This window comes from Idiotropiscis lumnitzeri, chromosome 1 (assembly GCF_059441095.1).
Source record: "Idiotropiscis lumnitzeri isolate Australia: NSW breed Sydney's pygmy pipehorse chromosome 1, RoL_Ilum_1.0, whole genome shotgun sequence".
NCBI lineage: Eukaryota > Metazoa > Chordata > Actinopteri > Syngnathiformes > Syngnathidae > Idiotropiscis > Idiotropiscis lumnitzeri.
The window spans coordinates 6,258,248-6,281,403 of record NC_142391.1 but is presented as its reverse complement, the minus strand read 5'-3'; the positions used below and the strand labels follow the sequence as shown (position 1 = coordinate 6,281,403).

Sequence of the window (23,156 nt, the reverse complement as noted above, 5' to 3'; positions counted from 1 at the left end):
TTAAAAATAAAACATTTATTTTTTCAATCGGAAAAGAATTTTCACATTACCCTAATTAGAGCAAAAGGGTTGCAAATCAATGCCAATGATAAAGTTTTTTGCCCAACAATAAATGTGATGCTAACTGCTCAAGTCCTGGACAAGCTAAACTTACAAAGCAAAACTTCAATACCAATGTTTTTTTTTTCCTGATCATATGAGTACTGTAGTTGTGTTGGATTGAGAGACACTCCATTAGGGCTGGAAAAAATATGAAAAATAGACAAGAGAACTTATCATAGATCTCAAAATCTTCAGAACAATTAGCTTGATGATGTCATTTCATGTTACGTTTTTTTTCTCTTCCTGTAGATGACAGACACCAATTCAGTGTATAATTTCTACAATTCAGTTTAATTTTGATGATACAAAATGTTTTAACCAAAAGCTTTTTTGAGACACTAAAGAAGAAGTGAGAAGTGCGCTTCTCCATTTTACCCAACGAGGGCAGTGCAGGCCAAAGAATCCATTTTAAGACTGTCGTTTGCACTGGTTAGCATATCTGGCTCAGGGTGGTGGTTCTAGGAATGAATAATCTCCGGTCGTTTTCTTCAAAACCACGGCTGTTTGTGTCTTCATACACTATCTTCCTCCTATATATTAAAAAAAAAAAAAAAAAACTTTCACTTAAGTCTCTAAGTCGCCCATTGGTGTGAATGTGAATGTCGTTTGTCAATACGTGATTGTCTGGGAACTAATCCAGGGAGAACGTTGCCTTTTGCCCAAAAATCAGGAGAGGGTCCTGCTCACTTATAACCCTTTTACGGATGAATATTGAATTTTATACCCCAAACAGGCTAAAACAGTGGTGTCTAAACTACGGCCAGAGGGCCATTTGTAGCCTGCCATGTATTTTTCATTGGCCTGTGGAATATGCTAAACACTGAGATAAGAAAAAAAATGGCTGTTGCAAGAGCTTTTCTACATATGGAATGATGCAAATAAACAGTTTACAAGTAAAATAAAAATGTGGTGAATAAAGATAAATCAAGTTTAGTGACACTTCTACTTTCTGCCCCTGTGACAAGATTCGATTTATGAACATGAGTCCTAAAGTAACGCTCAGCTTGCTTCACTTTGTCGTTTTAGTTCTGAATGCGGAACTGCGACTTGGCGTTGACTACGTGGGATACAATGCCAAGGCCACGATGAACATGTGAAAAACCTGAACTATTTACCTTATCACTTTTAATAGAAAGTTGTTACGATGCAGCTGAAAAAAATTGAAAATATTAACAAATTATTGCCAGCTTATTAGTGTTTAAAAAAATATATAAAGAATTCGAACTGGCCCTGACATCCTTTGAGATGCAAGAGAAGTTTGTCCTGTGTTGGAATCTGACATTTTGTGGCGGTTGCATGTTTTTCTGACACCTAAGGTTGAGAGAACAAAATCTGTTTATTTTTGTTTATGCATCCTTTACAATATAGGGTGTCGCTCACCTGCAATTAGTGTCTGCAACCCTATAATGAAGACAAATTATGGAAAATAAGATTTAAAAGACCTCAGACTAAAAATGAAGTGAGAGCGCCAATTCACACTTTCCTTTATTCTTCAGTGCTCACAGAAAGTCAACACCTAAATACCATGTTGTTGCCAATGTTACATTCAATCTTTATGTACAAAAGAAGAAAAAAAAATGCACTACCTAAAATGTACTAGTCTAAAGATGAAGTGGTATATAATCATCACAGCTTGATCAGTTTTTTTTGTTTGTTTTGTTTTTGCTTAAAACATCTCCCAGTTTTATTCAGTCTTACAAATGGTGGAAAAACAAACAAACAAGAAAACAGTCATTTACAATGGGTTAAAAATGTCATTTAGGTACATTTCAGTCATAAAACGAGCAATATCAAAGTCTATACAACGTGCATTACTACAGTTTGGAAATGGCGGACTCTAAAACGGCAGAGGAAGTGATGAGCACCTATGTTATTGTTAAATTGATTGGTTGCTAAATCTAGTTCCGCGGAGAAGGGAACGCTTGTGGTCCACGCGGGAGTTGTAAACGACGACATTTTGTTTTAAGACTCGGCTGAGGTCTGTTTTCCACTTTTTTTGTTGTGTGTTTGTTTAGCTGCACAGCATACGCACAGCTTTAGCTGCTACATCCAATTAGCCCAGCACCAAATACTTGAATTAAATATGTCAGCATGATGTAGAAAAAAAAAAAAAAAACACATTCAAGCTCACAGTCGCATGTTCACCCACGAATGCAAGAACAGGGCCAGGGAAGATCCTCCCAGAACCTACATTGCAGTCATTATGGATGACATGTACAAAAAAAAAAAAATTAAGTGAACAGACAAAAAAGTATAAAGAGAAACAAAATCCCTGGTTTCAGACAAGTCCTCGCATTCTTTTCAGATGGGCTCCATGGGCCTCCTTCATTTCGGCGTGTACTTCAGTAGAATTATTCAGCGGGGGCGGGGGTGGCCTCTGGACTGGCGGCTGCTGCAGCCTCGGGTTCAGCTGGTGAAGAAGCCTCGGCTGGTTTCTCTTCCTTCGCCACCTCGTCAGCTTTGGGCTCCTCGGGTGCGACTGCTTCCTTGGCCTCTTCCTTGGGCTCCTCCTTCTCCCCTTCGGTTTTCTCCTCCTCCACAGGTGCCGCAGCCTCCGCCGCCCCTTCCTCCTGGGCTGGCGCCTTCTCCCCTTCCGCCTTCTCTCCCTCTACTTTCTCCTCCTCTTCGGACTCCTTCTTGGCCTTCTTGAAGGAGAACCCGCTCAGCTTGAAGGAAGGCTTCTTGAAGGAGAAGCGTTTCTTCTTTTGCTTGCCGTCCTCTGCGGTTTCTTCGAGTTTGGCAGCAGCCTCGCCGTTTGTGCCGGCGGTGGCCTCTGGCTCCTTCTCAGCCTCCTCCGCCTTGTCACCGTCCTCCTTGGGCGCCTCCTCGGTGGGGGTGCTTCCGTTGGCCTGGACGTCAGCCTTGTTGGCCTCCTCGGTTGCTGGGGAGGCATCACCGTTTGTTTTGGCATGGCCGTTTTCCTGAGGGAGTAAAGCGTGAAAGGTCAAATGGCCGACAAAAGAAATAGCAGAGTGATAGTTAACAAGCCCTGCGTCACATACTGAGATTTTTTAAGTAATTGAAGTCCAAAAAAAATGGGTTTATAATTGTTTGCACATGCCACAAGATGGCAGTAAAACCCCTTTTTCTGTTAGGCAATGCTATGACCTTACTAGATTTTAGTTGATCAGTGGACAGCTGAGGCTCATTCCCTCAAACTATCAGCAAATTGGATTTTTTTTTAATGCCAAACAGCAATCCTTTGGTGGTTCAGAATGAACATCGGCTTTGGAAGTGCAACTACTCATTGACAATAAATTTGGAATGGGTGAGTATCGATAGCAGGAATCGGGCTGACACCTTATGTTAAGATATCGGGTCGCCATGCGGATACCAAACACAGATAAGGTAAAAAATAAATAAATATCGAGTAAGATAGCTTCCTGAGTAGTTAGTGCTATACTGCGGCACTTTGACACATGGGCATTTCAAGAAAAGTTTAAGTTTACATTTTTCATCATTTGGTTAAATAAAACTATGCATCTAAAGTACTATAGGTATTGGTACCGGTGACTACTCAAAGAGTGAATACTTGTACGCATATCGGTCTGAAAAAGAAGTGTTATCGAACATCCGTAAAATGAATCAATATTTTAGGAATAGATTAATCATTTTGAGACCTGTTTAATTTAAAGTTAAAAAATTCTTGGAATTTCAGCCGCTCAACAGAAAATATTTTCATATTTATAAAAGTAGACTAACTAATCATCATCGTGTCGGATCAAAATAAGACATTTGAAAACATCTGCTTTTACGTCAGAAAACGAACATTTTTGCATGTTCTCTGAAATGTTACGAACCAAATTTCTGAATTATAATTTATATCAGTGCATTTTCTACACTGTCAACTTAAATTAATTTTATGTTTTTCAGTAAAGTAATGGAAATGAAAACATGTTTTCTTAAATCAGATTTACAATAAAATCAGCAGATTAAATGAATATTATTATTTTACAATTGCATGCCATGTCAGTAGTGGTGCCATTTCATCATTATTTCCCCCCAATACTAATCTTTATAATTATGACATTCATTAGCAATCGCGTAACAGTAACAATTGATAGGGGGGGGGGGGTCACAAAAATCAGTTCAAGGACAGAAAATTTCATTCAAATTGCAAATATTGACATGGCATCCACCTTAATAATTTTTAATATCTGAATCGTTACCAAAAATTCCCGTATCGCACACAGCTTGCGAATTTAATTCAATTCAATTGAATTCAAAGGCCATTGCTTTCGACCAATCGGAAAAAAGCTAGTAAAGCCGCAGCACATCTGTTGCTAGGAGAGTGACGACAGACCCCGGAGTCTAGACTTTTCACTCGCAGTACCGCCTCAGCGCCTCTTGGGGGAGATGTTGGGCCTTTAACGTGCTGGAGGCCAGAAGAAATAACGCTTTTTTCCCCCAAGATTTCTCCTTTTCATTTTAATCATCACGTAAATCATTTTCAATAAAATGACGATAAAATCTACCTCGTGTGTGTTTGTGCGGGGTTATGAAATAGTATTTTGTTTTTTTGGGGGGAGCGTGTGGGAGACAAAACGTGGCTCTCCTCCTTGAATCTGGCAACAAAGGCGTGGCGTGGCTGAAAAAAATGGCTATACCACCAGAGAAAGACCCCACGTAGAGAATTTTAAACAATAAAACGTGTGGGAAATACTGTTGGTTAAAGAAAACACCAGGGCCCCGTGAGATGTAATCAATTAAAACGCAATTAGAATCATTAAGGTTTTATTTAAAAAATATAAAGCGTATTGTCCCAATAATCGATCGCAGGCGTTTATTGTATTTTTAACACCAGGGGCGTTTAAAATGCTGAGGAAAAAGTAGGACAAATAGACAACGTGGTGGCTACTTTCTCCTGAATGCCGGTGAACCAACATGAGAAGCACGCCATTGACGCAACACATTGCCACCGTCGCAATTAACATTTTCAAATAATTTACATTCAATATTACCTGGCCATTAGTCTTGGCCGCAGCCTCGCCGGGTTTCTCCACCGCGGCTTCCTCCTTTCCGGCGTTTTTGGAGATTTGTGCTCCCATGCTCGTTCAACAAAGGGAACCCGAGCGATGAAATGAATGAACAAAGACCGCGGACGCTTTTTTTCCCTCCCTCACCAAACAATCAAAACGCGGCGACTTCCTTCTCCGAGCAAGGCGATAAAGGGCACCCGAGCGGCCGCGTGGTGGTTTTTAGCCGGTAAAACGTGTTTGAAATACGGGAGAACAATCGCAAACGAAATCTCGTTTTTTCCTCTGTCGCTCTCTCTCTCTCTTTTTTTTTTTCTTTTTTTTTTTTTGTAGGTCGTGTGGAGTTTGGGAAGCGGAGAAATTGGCCCCGCCGCGAATGAGATGCGCCAGAGTACAACGCCCAAGTCGGCAGATGAATGGGCGTCCGGCTGATGACGTCACGCCCGACCAATCACGGAGCGGGCAGCCGAGCGCGCTCGCGAGGGGGGCCATCTTGGAGGGGGCCAGGACGGACAATAGGAGGGACAACAACATGGCCACGGCACACAAACTTCATAGAGACTTCATTTCCGAGTCTGGAAGCTTGTTGGGGATTTTATTTGTATACTCGGAGTTCATATAAGGACATACTTAATACATTGGGATAAAACGCGAGGTTTTCATTTCTAGTCAGTCGTCACACAACACAATCTAGGCTGAGGCCTAATCTGCTGATATACTTCTACAACCATACAAACCTGAAGATATGAATTAATATTAAATTGATTAATATTATTAAAACATACAACGGCGATAGCTAGATGGCTGCAGCGTAACACTACCAATGGGTTATTCCAGAATCGGAGGACATTTGTTGCCTACATGAAATGTCAAATAATCTATGCACAAACTACAGAATCATGCACTTGTAAAAATTATTGTTGCCCAGAGACAAAATGTTAACTAGCTGTAGTAAAGTGATTCCTAATAGTAATGTTTATTTTTAATCTTGTTGTTCCCTCTTGATGTACAATTTACATATTAAATATAACAGGTAAAATAGATTTAATCTATGTTTTTATAGTGCTTTTGTTGTTGTGTCCTCCTTGTAGTTGTTAAAGCATCTTTTATTAGATATCTATTTGGAGCAGAAGTAAATATGCCTCAAAACATTGAGTCATTTAGTGGGAGAGATTTCTAAAAAGTGACGACATGACTTAGCAGAAATGAACGCATCAAGCTAACTGCGCTGACCTCGGTAAAGTACGTTCTCACTTCTCATGTTTTTGCAATGTTTTCAGCTGTTATGGAGTGTGTCACTCAAACCAAAGCAACGCTGTTTGGCCAGGTGTGTTAATTGTAGTTTTGTATTAATAATAGGATCTGAAGCAGGTTAGGCCGAAAATCTTTAATATTAAACATGTTAAATATTTCAGACTTAAGATCTTAATGTGGTGGGGAAAAAAACGTCTGCTCTCGATTCATTTGAGTCCGTGAACTGTGACGTGAAGAGAATGTGGCCAGTCAAAGAAGCCTTCTGACCGACACACAAGGAAGATTTGATAAATAAAACAAAAATTGTCTTACAGAAGTATTTTACTTAGCAAGTCGTTTCTTGACGTTGCCATTTTACGACACTCACATCCGATACGCTCCAGAAACTTTTGGGTAACATGGCCGCATATCCAGGAGTGTCTGTTTGTCTAATTTGTTTTTGAAAGATCTAAAAGTAGTAGAAAGTAGCTACATTTTTTCTTGGGTAATAGCACAGATGCTAATACAACTAGCATGAACACTAGCACAAAATCTCCACTTTAGCATCAACTTGCAAGTAATTAGAGTACGACAGTGATAGTGAAATTGTATTCACAAAGAATAAAAAGTTAAACTAAACCCAACTGTATTACATTTTGAAGGATTTATTCAGCAAAATGTTTGAGATAGGGTTTTTTTTCAGGGGCTTAAGTATCTGTTACAAGTTGGCATCAAGCACAGCCAAACAGAATGTAGCCAATCAAAGAAGCACAAATCAAATATCTCGAAAAGTATATTCTTGATCGATGAGGTGGACTAATCAAATAATATGTTGTTTATTATCTCTTTTTCTCAAAAAAAAGATAAAATTGTCAAAATTTCACAAATACTGGTGCCTAAATTCTCCAAATTGGGAACGATTCGTCTCGAAAACTGAAGTGAAGATCAGATCATACACATTCATCGAGGTATTTGTGATTAATGAACCTTTTTCTTATCAGAGGCCATTTCGGTTCTTCAAAAGTCCTACACTAATGATAAATGTAACATATGCCCACCACTTGCCTCTTCTTGCATAATAGCATCTTATCTGGTTGTTGCAGCTGGAGCTTCCCAGTGACCCACATCTAATGAGTTCATGCTGCTGACTGACCCAGCCAGCCCTCAGCACTCGGACTCCACCGGCAGCAGCTACCATCACTACGTGACCCACATCTCCATGGTAACAAGTCCAAAATGGCACCCGGCACACCGAGGACTCGCGGAGGAGAGAGAGTGAGTTCACGCAGACAAACGGCGCAGGATTAGGGTGACTTTTCTGCACCCGCCCTCCCGCGCCTCTCTGCAGGCGAACTAGGCCACACTTCATTGTTGTCCTATCGAGATGACATGCAAAGCTGCCATTTTCACGCCACGCTGCCATATGAATATGTAAACTCTGAGGGAGGGGGAAAAAAGCCAGTAGAGATTGGGATGTTAGACGCCCAGACTGCTGATTCACATCTCCATGAATTTTGTGTTTGTGCATGCAACATTAATGTTAGGCACGCTACAACCTTAAAAAACCTCACAAGTCAAGCACAAAATGATGGTTTTTAAGAGAGAAAAATCGGATGACTAATTTCTTGGTATATATATATATATATATATATATATATATATATATATATACTATTATTATTATTATTATTTATTTATTTTCTGCAAAAAAAGAAAATGTCCGGAAATGCCTACTAGAACAGCTGAGCTTTATTTTGATGAAATAGATGATCACTTTAAATCAGGCGTGGGCAAACTACGGCACAGGGGCCACATATGGCCCGTTAAACGTTTTAATCCGGCCCGCCGAACTTGAATAAAATTAAATGAATAAACCTGGTTAATGTTTTATTTTCAAAATACTGTGGTTTTTCGAAGACAAATATTGTAGTAATGTTTTTGTTCATCCATCCATCCATTATCTGTACTGCTTCTCCTCACTAGGGTCACGGGGGTGGGAGAGACGGGGTTGCTGGAGCCTATGCTTTTGTTCACTTTCATTTAAAATTAAATATATATTTTTTCTCAGAAGAGGTGAGGTTACCAAAGCACTCCATCCATCTGCTCCTGGTCCGGCCCCTCTGTCAAATTTTAGAACCCATTGTGGCCCGCCAATCAAAAAGTTTGCCCACCCCTGCTTTAAATGGTGGCAGGTGTGTGCTTGCCATTTTACATCACTACGTACTCAGAATGCATTCAGACGAAACCCAAATTTGGCTATGGACAGTATACGCGAATACATTTTCCACAAAACGCATTTAACTGGAAATTATTTTTGAAAAAGTTATCCAATAGTTGTGTTACTAATGACCAATTAAATCATATAGCGAAAACTTGTCATTACAGTTGTGGTTCCTTATACACACAAGTAATCGGCTCTAAAAAATAATTAAAAAATAAAACTGGAACAGACTATTTACCAACTTTGCCCTGGATCCGGTCAACTCAAAGAAGGAGGGCTCTGCTCCCCATTGTCGCACTTGATTGGCCGAAGTAACTGTCAATCAAAGAATCTATCCGCAACACCCCTTACGCAAATCAACCGGAGACGGAGTGGTCTTTAAAAGTAAAAGTATTGTCTGTCATGCGACGTCTTTTCGGTGCTTAAACATGATCCTAATTATGTTCATTCTCGTTGATTATTGTTTCTTATTTTCAAATAATATTGTTAATAATGTTATTTTTTGTCGAAATTGCCAACTTCTAACCTCGAAATGCTAACTCTCTTACGCCCTTGTCTTAACTTTGAAATGTCAATACCGGAAACGGCTTTTGTTGCCACTGCCGTCTTGATGCCCTCTCCCCGCTGTCGTCACGGGCGTATGTACGCACGGCAGCGACTGGAGCTCCCGAGTCGGCAGGGACGGGAACCGCTATTCTCTCTCGCTCTCTCTCTCGCTCTCTCTCTCTCTCTCTCTCTTCCTCTTTCCGTATCTCGTTTTCCCTCTGTTACACTGCCTCTAGGAGAAAGAAGATAAATATCACGGGGAGGTAGCCGAGTCGTCATCGGCTGGAAACTCCGATGGATTAGTTTTAAATCCCCCCTCCCCACACCACCATCCCACCTCCTCCGGTGAGCACGTTTGGTTTATTTTCCTACTCACGAGTTGCATTTTAATTGCTTGCACCGCCGTCTGTTTTTCTGTTTGTTTTTAAACAACGGTCACATAGCGCAGAATGTAGTCTGCTAGGCTACTACATGTTTTAAGATATATTAGAGTGGGGTGATGATGTTTTTGCAGTGGGATTCAGTAGATGGGGGGGGGGGGGGGCTCTTGTGTTGCAGCAGCTGGGATGGGGATGCACTGCAGTCAGAGCGCTGACAGCACACAACAAGGCCCCCGCAGTCAGCCTCCTGTTGATTTAGCTGCAAATAATTGCCTCCGATGGCCAATCAAAACTCCCCCCTAATCGGGTTATGTGTGTCAAGTGTGTCCAAGGGCAGCACGTCCATCTTAAACTGGAATCAAAACACTGATGATGAGGAGGAGGAGGAGGAGGAGGATGATAGACAGATAGATAGACAGAGCGACGTGCTTGCAGTCCAACACATCGCAGAGTAGCAGAGAGGGAAAAAGTATACACTCAATACTTAAGTAGAAGTATATCTATTAGAAGTAAGAGAACTGATTCCAATACTTCTTGTAAGTAAAAACTATAAGCTCCATCCATCCATCCATCCATCCATCCATCCATCCATTTTCTCTACCACTTGTCCTCATTCTGGTGTTGGGTGAGCTGCTGATCCTATCCCAGTCGACTTTGTACACACTGGACTCATCATCAACCAATCGCATAATTTCACTGTCAATTGTGTTTCCTTCGAAACTCTATTCACTGATTTTACTTTTGGAACCTGCCCTCTGTTATTCGCTGACAAACTCACCTGTTCACTATTTTTGTGCTCAGACCAAAGCCATGTCTAATGTAAAAGTAGTGCTTTTCTGCCATCTAGTGGTATCTACAGTTATAAATCTTTTTAGGAGGGGCATCAATTGTTTGCATATTTTGCGTGTTATTCAACTTGGCAACTAAATGCCCAAAGGTGTGAAGGAGACTGTGATTTTTTTTCCCTCTATGTGTCATGTGTCCTGTGATTGGCTGGTGATCAGTTCAGGGTGTACATAGCCTCCTGCCCAAATTCACCGGGGAGAGGCTCCAGTTACCCATGACCCTAATGAGGACAAGTGCTCTAGAAAATACACAAATGGATAGATTAATAACAACAACTCAATTTGCCAGGCAGTAACTTAAAGTGCTTAAAGTGGTTATGGGCATGTGTTATGGTTTGTCCTTGTTTTTTTGTTTTTTTTTTGTGTCGTCATGGATGAAGTTTTGAGGAAAATTTTGTATTTTGTTTTAAACAAGACAGGACTGATTACCAATTAATACTACACAGTTGACGGAATTTGGAACATTTTGGTTGATTAATACACCATTCCTGATCATAAAGTTCATATGTGATCCATTTGTACTTTCCGTTAGTCTTTTCTTAATTCTTCTGCCACATAATCGTTGCTGGAAGAACAGCACATCATTATTTCCAATGTATTGTTACAAGAAGCATTGCCCTCTACCGCTGGCAGAAGTTGTGGAAACAAGTTTGAATCCCCCATTGAGGACTCACACTGACATTTGTGACAAAAGTTGGAGGGGAATTCAAAATTTTTCTTCCACCATTTTTTTCCCCATCGTACACCATTTAAGTTTTTATCTTTATAAGTCTCACAAATATGATTCAGTAAACCCTTACCCTTTCGTGTTTCACTATTTACAAATTAAATTTCTTTGCCCTTTCTGTAATGGCCAAAGATGTTACGGGATGGCGCCAGAGCCCTGGATAAATAGGGAAGTAGTAATTGGTGTCAAGGAAGAATATTGAAGTGATACAGCTTGACTGAGATACGAGTTCTCTCTGTCGGGGAGGAGTGAGTGAAATTTGGCCCGGGTTGTTAGTGGATGTTATGGAGAGTCTTTGCAGCATGTGCATGAACACGACATGCAAATTTATTCAAAATCAAATCTGTAAACCATATAATCCTGAAGGTACAAACATTTTTAGGGGGTTAATTAATTTAATTTTTTTTTTTATTTGCAGTCGTGCACAGCTTGTTACCACTTTTGATTTGCGACTCACTGAATGGCAATGATGACTTAGACTTTTCCTTTTACGTTAAGTACAATTTAAATGTCCTCAACTCACACACAATTCGTGAACAATTTTTCAAAGAGAGTTCACGTTGTTTGCAGCCACTCCCAGTTGATGATATCTGTCAAACTAAACATACAACAAAAAGAAATACACTTTTTACATTAAAAAAAAAAAAAAACACGGCCTTCAGTCCGCTATCTTAATGCTAATGCTAAATAGCATCTATTTTGCCTTGCTTGAACCCGTTAAACTATGGATTGAACACAAATGGTGCCGCAACCCATGAACAGACAATACTCAGTCTTATATTCTCTATTGTTTGCAAAGAATGACTCATATTAGTGCTGTACTGACGAGCTGAGAGGAGTTGAGACGTCTTCATAATAATTTAAAATAAATATAATAATTTATCCGTCTGTTTGTGTTATATTGCCTGTGGGTGTCCAAAGCGGTGGAAAAAATATTTATTTTTTATTGTATTTAATTATGTCATTACTGTATTTTTTTTAAATAAAGCACAATACTAGGAATTAGGAAGTGTTATTTTACCTCATTAAAATACGCATGACATAAATTTTTGTTGACTCTACTACACTACTTTATATTAATGTCGGTCGTTATGCTGGTATTATGGGCTGTATACGGCCCACGGGCCACACGTTTGGCACCGATTTTGTTAAGAAGGCCCGTTGGGCCCGATCCCACACATCCACTCTGTGCGACGCTCAGCTGTGAATTTCTTTTTTATAACTAGCTCTTTTCATGGCAATCACTTTGCAAGCGCAACACTGCCCGGCATTGTCCGACTAATCTTGTAGCTTGGTGAAATGCAGCCATTGTCTCCTTGTTAATACACTGAATGAAGTCGTTTGTCTGACACAAGCAAATATTGTAACTATTCGGTGAGGCCGTGCCGCCATAATGGGGGAGATTGTGGAGTCCGGTCAACACGCGGCCCGAGAAGTGACGGTCACATTTTGATTTTGCATTGTGGGGTTGAATAAGGTCACGCGTGACGTCAGTGGAAGGAGGAGTGTGGGAGGCGTGACCTTCGTCATGTGAGCGCTTCAAGCTGACGATGGCAAAATGGCTTATGATGACGCAGTTTACGAACACCACAATACTACAGTGATTAGTTGCGTTTTTGTTTCTAAAAGCTCCAGCTAAGTGCCGCTTTTTAAATTTTTTTTTTTTTAAAGCATGCAATTATTCCTTCTCGGTGTTTATATATATATATATATATATATATATATATATATATATATATATATATATATAATGTAATATATATATATATATATATATATGTATATGTACGTATGTACACAATTATTTATTTATTTATTTTTTTAGAAAATGGAGATCCTATAGCGCAACAACTTGCCATGAAAAATAAAAAAAAACTGAGATCAGTTGTGGATTCTGCGCCCAACAATTATTTTAAAACAAATGTCAGGCAACAAAAGTTATGTGTTATATTTATTACGTTTCTGAAAATTTTATGCATCATAAATCCAAATTGTATCAGTGCTTCCTAAACAATTGAATTTCATTTCATTTCATCTTCAATTAAAAAATGAGTTACGAGCTTGTTCTATGATCGAATTAAACGAGTAAGTCAAGACTTACTGCTACCAAACGCCATTATCCACTTATTTGACTCGTATATTGGAAAATTGTGGTTTTGTGCACATTATCCTTTGGCAGATTACATCTACTGCTTCGACACTTGATCAGAAAAAAAAAGTCTCAATTTAAAAGAGTAGAACAGAAAGACAAGATATAAGACGTTTTAAACACCAAACATCCTTTTGAAACCTCTGCCAGGGCCATTCAAAGAAAACCTTTTTGGGGATGTTGTGGCAATGTTAAACAAATTAATCTCAATGTCCTCCTCCGCCGGGCTAAATGACAGGCCTGCAGACAGTTAGACGTCAACGTCGTCATAAAACGCATGATTTGTGTATTATGCTAATAGCAGACGTGCAAAAATAATGAGATGAGCAAGTGCGATTGTACATTTATTCCGCAAAATTGCTCTGTGTTGTTTCACTGTAAGTTGCACAAGATTTGACTCACTGCGTGACCCTGACATGACTCGCCTTTTAATTTACTGTATTGATCTCACAGCTTTACTATAAATGGACTTGTATCTCGTTACGGCTCCCAGCACTGTGAGTGTGAGTGCGTGCGCGCTCATGCCTAAATTAAGGCGTTTGTTTCAGCGAATTAATTTCCAGTTCAGAATGATAAACTGCCGTCGACTGAGGCCCTGCATCCAAAATTACAGCTCGTTTTATTGCTTTTTGTTAAAAGCTCATTATCACCAGAATGACTTTCGGGCATATTTTTTGGAACATGTCATGTAATAAATACGGCCGTCGCTTACAATAATAAGAGAGCAATTTTCAGGGTCATTGTTACTAAATAAAGGCGTATCATCTTCTTTAAAGTGCTTAAGGTCTCGTGCTGGAAAATCTTTATTCTTGTATTATTTAGGGTTATTCATGAGTTACGTAAATGTCAATATTTACGTGTTCCGTCAATTACCAGTCTGGATCCCCGGGTCGTTCCCGCCCCGCTTAATGAGGTCAAACAAAACATTTTATTGATCATCAGAGTCTTAAAAGAAGTTGTTTTTTTTTTGTTTATGCCTCTGCGAAAATGTCAAACCACTGATCTGACATGACAGTAAAAAAGTAAGCCTTCAGAGCGCTGCCTTGGAATTCCAGTCGTGAAGTTTTTGCCTAATGAACACAATGAGCAGCTAATGCCTCGATTTGTCCATTGTGCTTTTTTTTCGCAGGATTGTTGGAAGGATCACTTGTGCTTTTTTTCGTGCTGTGGAAACTTTATTAGCTTCATGCGTCACGCATTTCAGCTTTCTTTGCATATTAGTTTTTTTTTTGCTCTAAATTAACCCAATAAACTGAAAACTGCTAGAAATCATGATATAGAGCCTTATTTTTGACAAAATCTGCCATATGTAACTTCAAGCCCGATACTAGTATGAGTACTCGCTCTTGAGTATTCACCGATATCGATACCAACTACCGATACCACCAGTTCTTATGATACATAAAATTTCAAGTAACACAATGATGCATCTGACGCACAAAATGATTCACCAACGTGTCAAACTGACGCATATTTGCACCAAATGCTGGTGAGGAAATCTTATTTCATGTCAGATTCATACAGCTCCTGCTATTGTGAAATGCGCAATATAACCAAAATTGTATTGTATTCATTTTTTTTCCTTAAGTATCACAGGCCGGTATCAGCATATTTGGCGAGAACTAAATTCCTTAAAATAAAGCCGGTTTGGCCCGATACCGTCACCCGGTATTGGTACTCACCTCCTTTTAAATGAATTTTAATTAAATGAACCCAGAAAGGCCATGTGTGATATAAATGGACAAAGATGAAACACGTGAGCCGTTTTCACTCTAATTCTAGATTATTTTAATTATTTATTTATTTTTTTGACCCTTGGTTTTGAGAACAGAGTCTCTGATTTGAATTAAGTGAAATAGTGGAAGTTGAGGACTGCTGGCGTAAATGGCACCAAAGTCCCATTTTCAAGCTCCATCTTGACTTGAGAATGATCTACCACCATGTGACGTTTTCCGCCTGCCGGTGAGAGTCCACCGACTCATTTGGGCCGTGTGCCACTCAAGAGGTTCGACCCTGGCCCCTTGTCACGAGAGCTTGGACTCCTCGGAGGCGTTATAATAGCATGACGTGTGTTCTAGCGGGCTTGTGGTGGTCATTCGAGACTCCAGCCCTTCAGCTACAATGCTATCATCTGTTTTTTTTTGTTTTTTCTTTTTAGGGCGGGGAGGGAGTTGTGTTTGTCATGACGTCCTGTTTCTCTGCTACACTAACAACAAAAAAAACATGACATCAATGCTTTCAACTTGACATTTTTATATGAATGGTAGCTTCACGTTTGGATGTGAGAACCCCAGAGAGATGAATTGTCAGTTGCGAATTTTGATGATATTAACGAGTCGAAATGTGCGAAATCAGCCTGTTGCCGTCAAAGGCGCTCCCATAAATCTGTTAATCTCCTCAAAGGAAACTGTCCAAAGACGCCACGCATGACTGCAAGACACGATCACTGCAGTTACATGCACAATCACATGGACGTGATTCATATGCAAATGTTTACAAAGTGAACGCGGGGCTAAATTACCCAAAAGTCGGCCTATGTGTACAAACAGGACTAGATGCAAAATGGAGTTTGGAGACATTAACACTCTGGCGCCGCTGGCCTTTGTTTTGAGTGCAAGGTCGTTTTTGTTATTCCATACGGGTGGTATTGCAATATGAGATCAGTCCTTATTACCCATTTTATTGCTTCCCAGTACTTCATTACCATCAGACTTGGCTGTAATATTGTGAAGGCAGTAACCCTGCTAAAAAAAAAAAAAAAAACAACATAGACCAGCATGGTTTTATTGTGTTAATTTGCTGTTCTTGATGTTGTCACCAGCAAGAGACAAATGGCAGCAAAAGCAAAATAAAAGCGCCAAGATTAGTGATAGACCGATTATCGGCCAGGCAGATTATCGGGACGATATATGTCATTTTGCTGATTATCGTCTTTTTTTTTTTTTAACTTTCAAGGCCGATAAATTAAAAGCTTTATTTTGGCTGTTTCTTTCTCTCGCTTTCTGGTGTGCTGGTGGCCCTGCATGCAGAAGCAGATTGGCCCGCCCACAGCACCATCTGATTGGTTCTTTGTAGCAGCCAATCAGCAGAAAGCTGTTTGCTTTTTACCTTGAGTTTTTACTTTTCAACATTTTGACACAGTTTTAACCCTTTTTTTTGAACAAATGAATATCGGTTTGAAATATTGGTTTTTGGCCTCCATGACTACTAATAATCGGTATCGGTCCTGAAAAAAGCATATCAGTCTATCACTAGCCTAGATTCGAACAGGTTGAACCTTCAGTCGCTGCTCTACCCACTTGATCGGTCTCTAAGAACTTGACTTTAAGGACAAGGTTATGGCTATCATCAATAAATGTAATTAAAAAAACTGTAAAACCCGCTGCCTTTTAATCACAAGTGACAAGCGTAATGTTAAAAACCTCTGCTGCTTCTTGTCCAACAGCACAAACAATTGGACTCAAATCTACCACACCAGTCACAGAAAATGCTAAACAGTCATTTGTTTACCAAAAACAAATTAGCGTAAGCAGCTAGCATAGCCTTCTACGTCTTCATTCAGTGCCTCTTCTTGTCAAATATCACACATAGGCGAACTTAAATATGTGACAACAGTCACAGAAGATCCAAATTAAAGTTTTGTCCACAAAACGTTGCTAGCTAGCGTAAGAAGCTAGCATAACAGTCCTTCCCTTCAACCAGTGATCCTTCTTTTCTAATATCACAAGAAAGACAGACTCAAACACACGACACCTTACTCAAAGTTTGTCAGTACTGGCAGCGATTTGATAATGTGATCAAGTCAGCGGGAGGGAGAACCAAAAAAGGGAGTAGTAGCGTACCAAAATGTGCGCCGACGATTAAGAAGACACAGCCAAACACACCAATGAGAAGTCAGAAACATTTAAAGAATATTTTTTCCTGACATTCTTAATTAACCTTCACATTTGACCTTCAAGGTACAGCTGAACCCCTTGACCAAGGTATAAATGTAGCTTTTTTTCATACGTTGTAAGATGTAAAACTCTCAATTCATTGGTATCCTTCTTTTTAAATGAAATAAGTTGAAATGAATGAGAAGGCATACTTAGCGACAAAATCATTTTGGAGGACCACAAAAAAAGAGGAATGCCTGATAAATTCTCAGTGACCCTTGTGGGTAATTTTTTCTTTCTCCGAAGAGCACCAAAAGTCTGTCACAATAAATGCTGTGTAGACAGTCTGGCGATCAATTAAGTTTTCAGTCAAGTCCTCTTTGCTCCGTGTACCCTCTTCAAACTGTTCCCAACACATTGGAAACATTCATTAGCGTCGTTTAATCCTAAATAAATTGCCGTTTACGATTCTGTGTTTCATTGTGAAGCGTGGAAAGCTTTGTTCATTCCCTTTACGCGGTCCCCATGGCGTGCACGGAGCCAAGCCGAGGAGGCGTTTTGGGCCGCTTTTGCTTGTAAGTGTTAAACAGGGCTAAAGGAATTCAGTGTTGCTTTTGGCTCCTAATTGGCATGTCGGGGCTCTCGTGTCATCCGGGACATCCCTGTGACTGTACTCGAAACGATTAATACATTTTCTCTATGAATGAGTACAACGTTAAGAATTTGAAACACTTCCTCACGATAGCACATCTTGACATGGATCAACAAGGGAGTCTGAAGTCAAGGATTGTTGATGTGGATGTTGCTGTCTCTCCATTTTTCGCAACTATAAACAATTATTCATTAGCCAACTCAAGCGGATGTTAATATTGATGAAAGACAAACGAGCTGTCTGCCATCTGCGTCGTATTTGAGTGGCTCGAAAGCAGAATATTCACGTTTATCTCAGTCTTTAAGGAAGATATGGCTAATGTTTTCTTCTTTTTTTTAATTGGCAAAAACCCAAACGGGCTTACTCATTACGATGACGGGTTTAGCGAGGTCGTACGAGCACAAGCACCCGATCTGAACGTTTCTTACACTCAACAGATTTATTACTTTTAATGACAAAGGACAGTAAGTAAGGCAATTTGTATCAAGGTTGAGCACAGTTAACACCTGAAGTCTTGTTATGATTAATAACAACTGGCACGCACCACTAGGCAATTCTTACCTGGCATGGGCAAGAAATGTGTACCAGCCTTAGGCACAGCTGACACCTCGGGTCGCGATAGAACGATTATCAGGGCCGATATTTGGCATTTTGCCGATTATCGGCATCAGCCTTTTTTTAACTTCAAGGCCGATAAATTAAACATTTATTTTGGCTCGCTGCAGCACACTTCTCTCTCTGCTGTGCTTGTGGCCCTGCCGGCAGAAGCAGATTGGCCTGCCCACAGCACCATCTGATTGGATCCTTGTAGCAGCCAATCAGCAGTAAGTTGCCTGTTTGCTTTTTCACCTCAGGTCCCATAGGAAAGTAAGACAACAGACTTTGCCGAAATTTGAATAAATGTCAGTCGACTACAACTCACAACTAATAGAAAACTATTTGCCCTTGTAAACTTTAAAGAGATGTTTGTTTTTCAACACATGAATATCGGCTTCAAATATCGGTTATCGGCTTCCATGACCTTTAATTAGCATCACTATCGACCCTGAAAAAAAACCATATTGCTCTATCACTAACATAGGGTCCTATTTTTATACACAGGCACGCATGCTCATGGAGTAAAAACTGGCGCATCTTTATTTTCATGACGAGGCAAGGCTAGTTAATGATTTGAGTTTGTGAATTTGGCAGACTGTGCTACGTCTCTCATTGGGCATTACAGAGGAGCGAGGGGATTTTTTTTATACCTGCCCCGAGTGCACTTGACAGAAAGTAGATTAGATTTAAATCCAAGTGAAACAAGGTCTAAATTGTGGCGCAATTTGATTGGATGGGAATGGAGCTGGCTGCGTTCACTCCCACAACGATGCAAACTCCCATTTTTCTAACTGCGCCCGTCCTCCACTTATGTGCAGAGTTTGACGGTACTTTGTGTTAAACTTGTGCTCTGCGCCAAAAAAATGGACACTAAATGTCTTGTTAAAAAGAAAATGCTGCACTCCACTGCTCAACTTATAAAAAACCCTTGGCAAGGTTGACACTAAAGTATGCATTGCTTGACTCGTTTGAGTTTTCCAATCTTGATTTTGTAACTTTGAAGAATAGGCGTTGCCAAGTTCATGCACGAGTGTAACTTCCAGGAGGTTATGGCTCGTTTTAATTTGCAAAAAAAAAACAAAAAAAAAAACAGATTGCGTTGCTTATTACAGTGACGGGTCTGGGAGGTTCTCTGGCAGTCTTTTGTCACGAGACGGAAGTGTGTGAGTAGCGAGTGAAAGGAAAACCATAATAAATGGCACGCCAAACTTGTAAATGCCATGGCGGGTTGTAAAGTCTTCCAGCGAGTGCGGCCGTGCTACTAGAAAAATAAAGTGAGATAAGTACAGCTTGTAAGAAAACCCTTTTTGGCATAGTTGGGTTACATTTTCTTACAGGAAACACGGATTGTTTGGACACAGAACGAGGTTGGTGACAATAATGCCGAGCTTTTGCCATTTCAAATGCAACGCAGGTTCATGTCTTGGAATGTCATCAATTGTTTTGCTTCTCGTAGCATATTTTTTCGGGCTTATTTACGAAGGGATTTGGCAGCATATTTTCGCATTTTGGGGCGTTTCGGAAAGAGAGTGAAAAAACGTGGATGGGTGAATTTTTCAGCAAATTGATTTAAAAAAAATCTGAATAGGGGAATTCTTGAATTGTGAACCGCAAATCTGCAGGGGATGACGATTGATAGTCGCCGCCTTGCACAATATAAAAAAAAAAAAAAAGAATGACGGGTTAGAAATTCAGGACATTATGTTCTACTGTGTAATTAGTTGTGCAGCTTAAAGTATGGTGTTTAATTTCAGCCTAATTGAAAGATTGTTCCGAGCCTCCGAGGAAGCCACTGAAATAACGGAACATTGAATCATAATTTCCCCACTGGCGTTGGCAGCTATTCTTTCACTCCAGCACCGCCCGCCAACTTCCCGCTCAGTCCTAATTCCGTGCGCATCTCCTTCCTCAGAACCTAGAGAATGGGCTGCGTCCAATGTAAGGATAAAGACGCAGCAAAACTCACCGACGAGCGCGACGCCAACCTCTCGCACCACCCAGGCTACCGTTATGGCGCCGACCCCGCGCCGCAGCACTACCCCCCCAGCTTCGGAGTCACCACCATACCCAATTACAACAACTTCCACGGCGGAGGCGGCGCTACGCAGGGGGTCGCCGTCTTCGGGGGCGTGCACACATCCTCGCAGTCGGGCACGCTACGCTCCCGTGGAGGAACAGGTGAGATTTCATCCGTAAAAAAAAAATGACTGCAGCCAGCAGGGCTTTGACAGCTGTTTTAATTTGGTATGTTGCCACGAATAAAGACGCTTGTGAAAATGGGTTTAGAGGCGCTACCTGGAAGGCCTGGAAGCTGTTGTGATGAGAAACCATTCAAGCATATATTTTGCATTAATGCACATGATGTTATAATTTATTTTTGGGCTACAAATGAGCCACATACTTTCTGGACTGACTATGAACTCTCGCTATTTGTGGAAAATAAAAATCATCAGTGCTATTGGACCACATCCAGAGTGAGCAATCCTGCCGTTCTGGCTAATTCCCGGTGGGCTGGGCTGCAATCTACACTAGGCCTGAACGATATGGGGTTTGAACATCGCGATTGCGATGTGCGCATGCGCAATAGTTACATCGTAGGACGTGCGATGTTTCTTTTTTTTTTTTTTAGAACAAGGAAAATTTTGGTTTGTTTCATAAAAGCAGCAATCTACACTATGCTCTACATTGTTGAGACTACACAGATCGTCTTGCTCACGCCCCCTGCTAATAACATTTTTCTAGTTTCAATATCGCAATGTACATTGTAGCCTCCCCATAAATCGCAATGTGATTTTTTTCCAATATCGTGCAGCCCTTCCCCAGACCATACATTAGTTCCTTCCAGGGCGGGGATCCATTTTGAAATCAGCAAATATAGCGCGTCCTTAACACTAGAATCATCCCATGGCTGGCCATTCATTACATTGTACAGAATATACAGTGCCTTTACCACAGACTGAATTTTTTCTTTCAGATCTTTCCACAAAATTGGATTTACATCTGAACTCTTAACTTGGCCATTCTAACCAGTGTTGTTTTCGTTAATGAAGATGACGAAAATATTTCGTTAACGCCCCTTTTTTTCCATGACTGTAACGAGACGATGGCGAGCTAAACGAGGTTATTTGATGACGAAAACGTGACGTGACGTACATGAAATTTTCGTTGACGAGACGAGACGGGACAAAATCGTTAGCGTGCGGTTCGTCCGACACTCAAAATTTATGACATCTCTTCCCATCTGTCTTTCAAAACATTGCGATGAAGTGCAACCTATCTTTCGTTTGGACACGCCCACCACCTGGACAGCACGCTGGGCGCATGCGCTGCGCTCGCCCCGTCACACATACTAGTGTCGCACGAACTCGTCGACGGCCATTCGTCTCGGCTCGCACACACTCGCACGCGTTCCTTTGACGGTTTATGGCGACAGTGACACTCGCAAGCCTACTTCGCTCTGATAATCGCAAGCTGGTACAAGTAAGCAAGAAAATATGTTTGATAGAGTTTGTACTTGTGCTACTGTACTATAGAACAAGTCTACTACAAGTCTATGTTGCTAAAACGTTTTTTATTTTATATTGCTTTAAGTGAAATGAAGCCACAACAGTTGCCAAATAAAACGTTTTGGTTCTCGGCTTATTTTGGAGCAATGAGCATTGATTCCAGTTACGTTATTTGTTTGTGATGCATAGTCCATTTGCTATTGGCTGGAAACCTTGTAGAATAGAATAGAATAGAAATCCCTTTATTGTCATTGTACTCAAGTGTGCAACGAGATTAGAGGGCTCCCCTCTCCAGTGCAATACAACAATAATACAGACAAATATATAAATTAGATAAATAAAGAAGACAGTGCAATGGAATTCAGTACTGAATAGGGCATATAGAAACACATCACAATGCTGTTTTGCGAGGTTAGGGTGGTCTCGTGTGTGTGTGAGAGTTCAGTATGGAGATGGCTCTCGGAAAGAAACTGTTTCTCAGTCTATTGGTCCTTGATTTGATGCATCTGTAGCGCCTGCCAGAGGGCAACAGGTCGAACAGGTGTGAGTTTGGGTGGGTATTGTCATTGACGATGTTGAGAGCCCTTCTGAGGCACCGGGCGGTGTAGATGTCCGACAGTGGGGGGAGAGGGCAGCCAATAATCCTTTGCGCTGTTTTGACTGTCCTCTGGAGCCTCACTCTGTCCGCCTCAGTGCAGCCGCTGTACCAGGTGGAGACACAGTACGTCAGCAGGCTCTCGATGGACGAGTGGTAGAAGGCCAGCAGCAGCTTCCTGTCCAGGTTGAATTTCCTGAGGACTCTCAGGAAGTGCAGACGTTGGCGGACCTTCTTTACCACTGCTGTGGTGTTGTGAGTCCAAGAAAGGTCATCGGAGATCTGTACTCCCAGGAACTTGAACGTGTGGACCCTCTCCACACACACGCCTTCGATGCAGAGGGGGGGCGGCAGCGTCTTGTTCCTCCTGAAGTCGACGACAATCTCCTTTGTTTTAGCAGAGTTAAGGTGCAGTCTGTTGTCCTTGCACCAAGTTGTCAGTCTCTTTACCTCCTCTCTGTAGGCTGTCTCGTCACCTTCCGAGATCAGACCGACCACTGTCGTGTCGTCAGCAAACTTGACGATGGTGTTGTTGCCGTGGGCCGGGCTGCAGTCGTAGGTGTAGAGGGCGTACAGGAGAGGGCTCAGCACGCATCCTTGGGGGGAACCGGTGCTCAGCATGAGGGTGGAGGACGTGTAGGGGCCGAGCAACACAGTCTGGGGTCTGTTGGTCAGAAAGTCCTTAATCCAGATGCGTGTGAGGGCAGGGAGGCCGAGAGTGTCCAGTTTGGCGACGAGGATGTCTGGGATGA

General features: G+C 41.1%; 2 protein-coding genes and 1 long non-coding RNA gene across 3 annotated transcripts in view; 2 read left to right on the top strand and 1 right to left on the bottom strand.

Moving 5' to 3' along the window:
* Positions 1-1,569: 1,569 nt before the first annotated feature.
* On the bottom strand, positions 1,570-5,454 carry marcksb (myristoylated alanine-rich protein kinase C substrate b). Its single transcript, XM_088313478.1, has 2 exons — positions 5,064-5,454; positions 1,570-3,023 (listed from the first exon to the last, which is right to left on the bottom strand). The coding sequence occupies exons 1-2, from the start codon at positions 5,148-5,150 to the stop codon at positions 2,454-2,456; spliced, it is 657 nt and encodes a 218-aa protein (XP_088169604.1). The 5' UTR covers positions 5,151-5,454; the 3' UTR covers positions 1,570-2,453.
* Positions 3,235-6,648, top strand: LOC148342986 (uncharacterized). The gene is made up of 2 exons (XR_015846335.1): positions 3,235-3,370; positions 5,412-6,648. It is a non-coding gene; the product is annotated as an uncharacterized LOC148342986 (long non-coding RNA).
* A 2,594-nt stretch (positions 6,649-9,242) lies between these two features.
* Positions 9,243-23,156, top strand: part of LOC148342985 (tyrosine-protein kinase fyna) — a 28,014-nt gene continuing 14,100 nt past the window's right edge. The window contains exons 1-2 of the mRNA XM_088313467.1: positions 9,243-9,423; positions 20,216-20,481. Of these exons, the coding sequence (XP_088169593.1) occupies positions 20,226-20,481 (256 nt within the window). The 5' untranslated portion in view covers positions 9,243-9,423; positions 20,216-20,225. The remainder of the gene's footprint in view (positions 9,424-20,215; positions 20,482-23,156) is intronic.

What these genes read in the sequence shown, in the direction of transcription:
- marcksb (XM_088313478.1), bottom strand. Translation starts at nt 5,150, where the DNA reads ATGGGAGCACAAATCTCCAAAAACGCCGGAAAGGAGGAAGCCGCGGTG. An exon ending in CGGCCAAGACTAATGGCCAG is followed by an intron (nt 3,024 to 5,063) that starts GTAATATTGAAT and finishes TTACTCCCTCAG; the next exon opens with GAAAACGGCCATGCCAAAAC.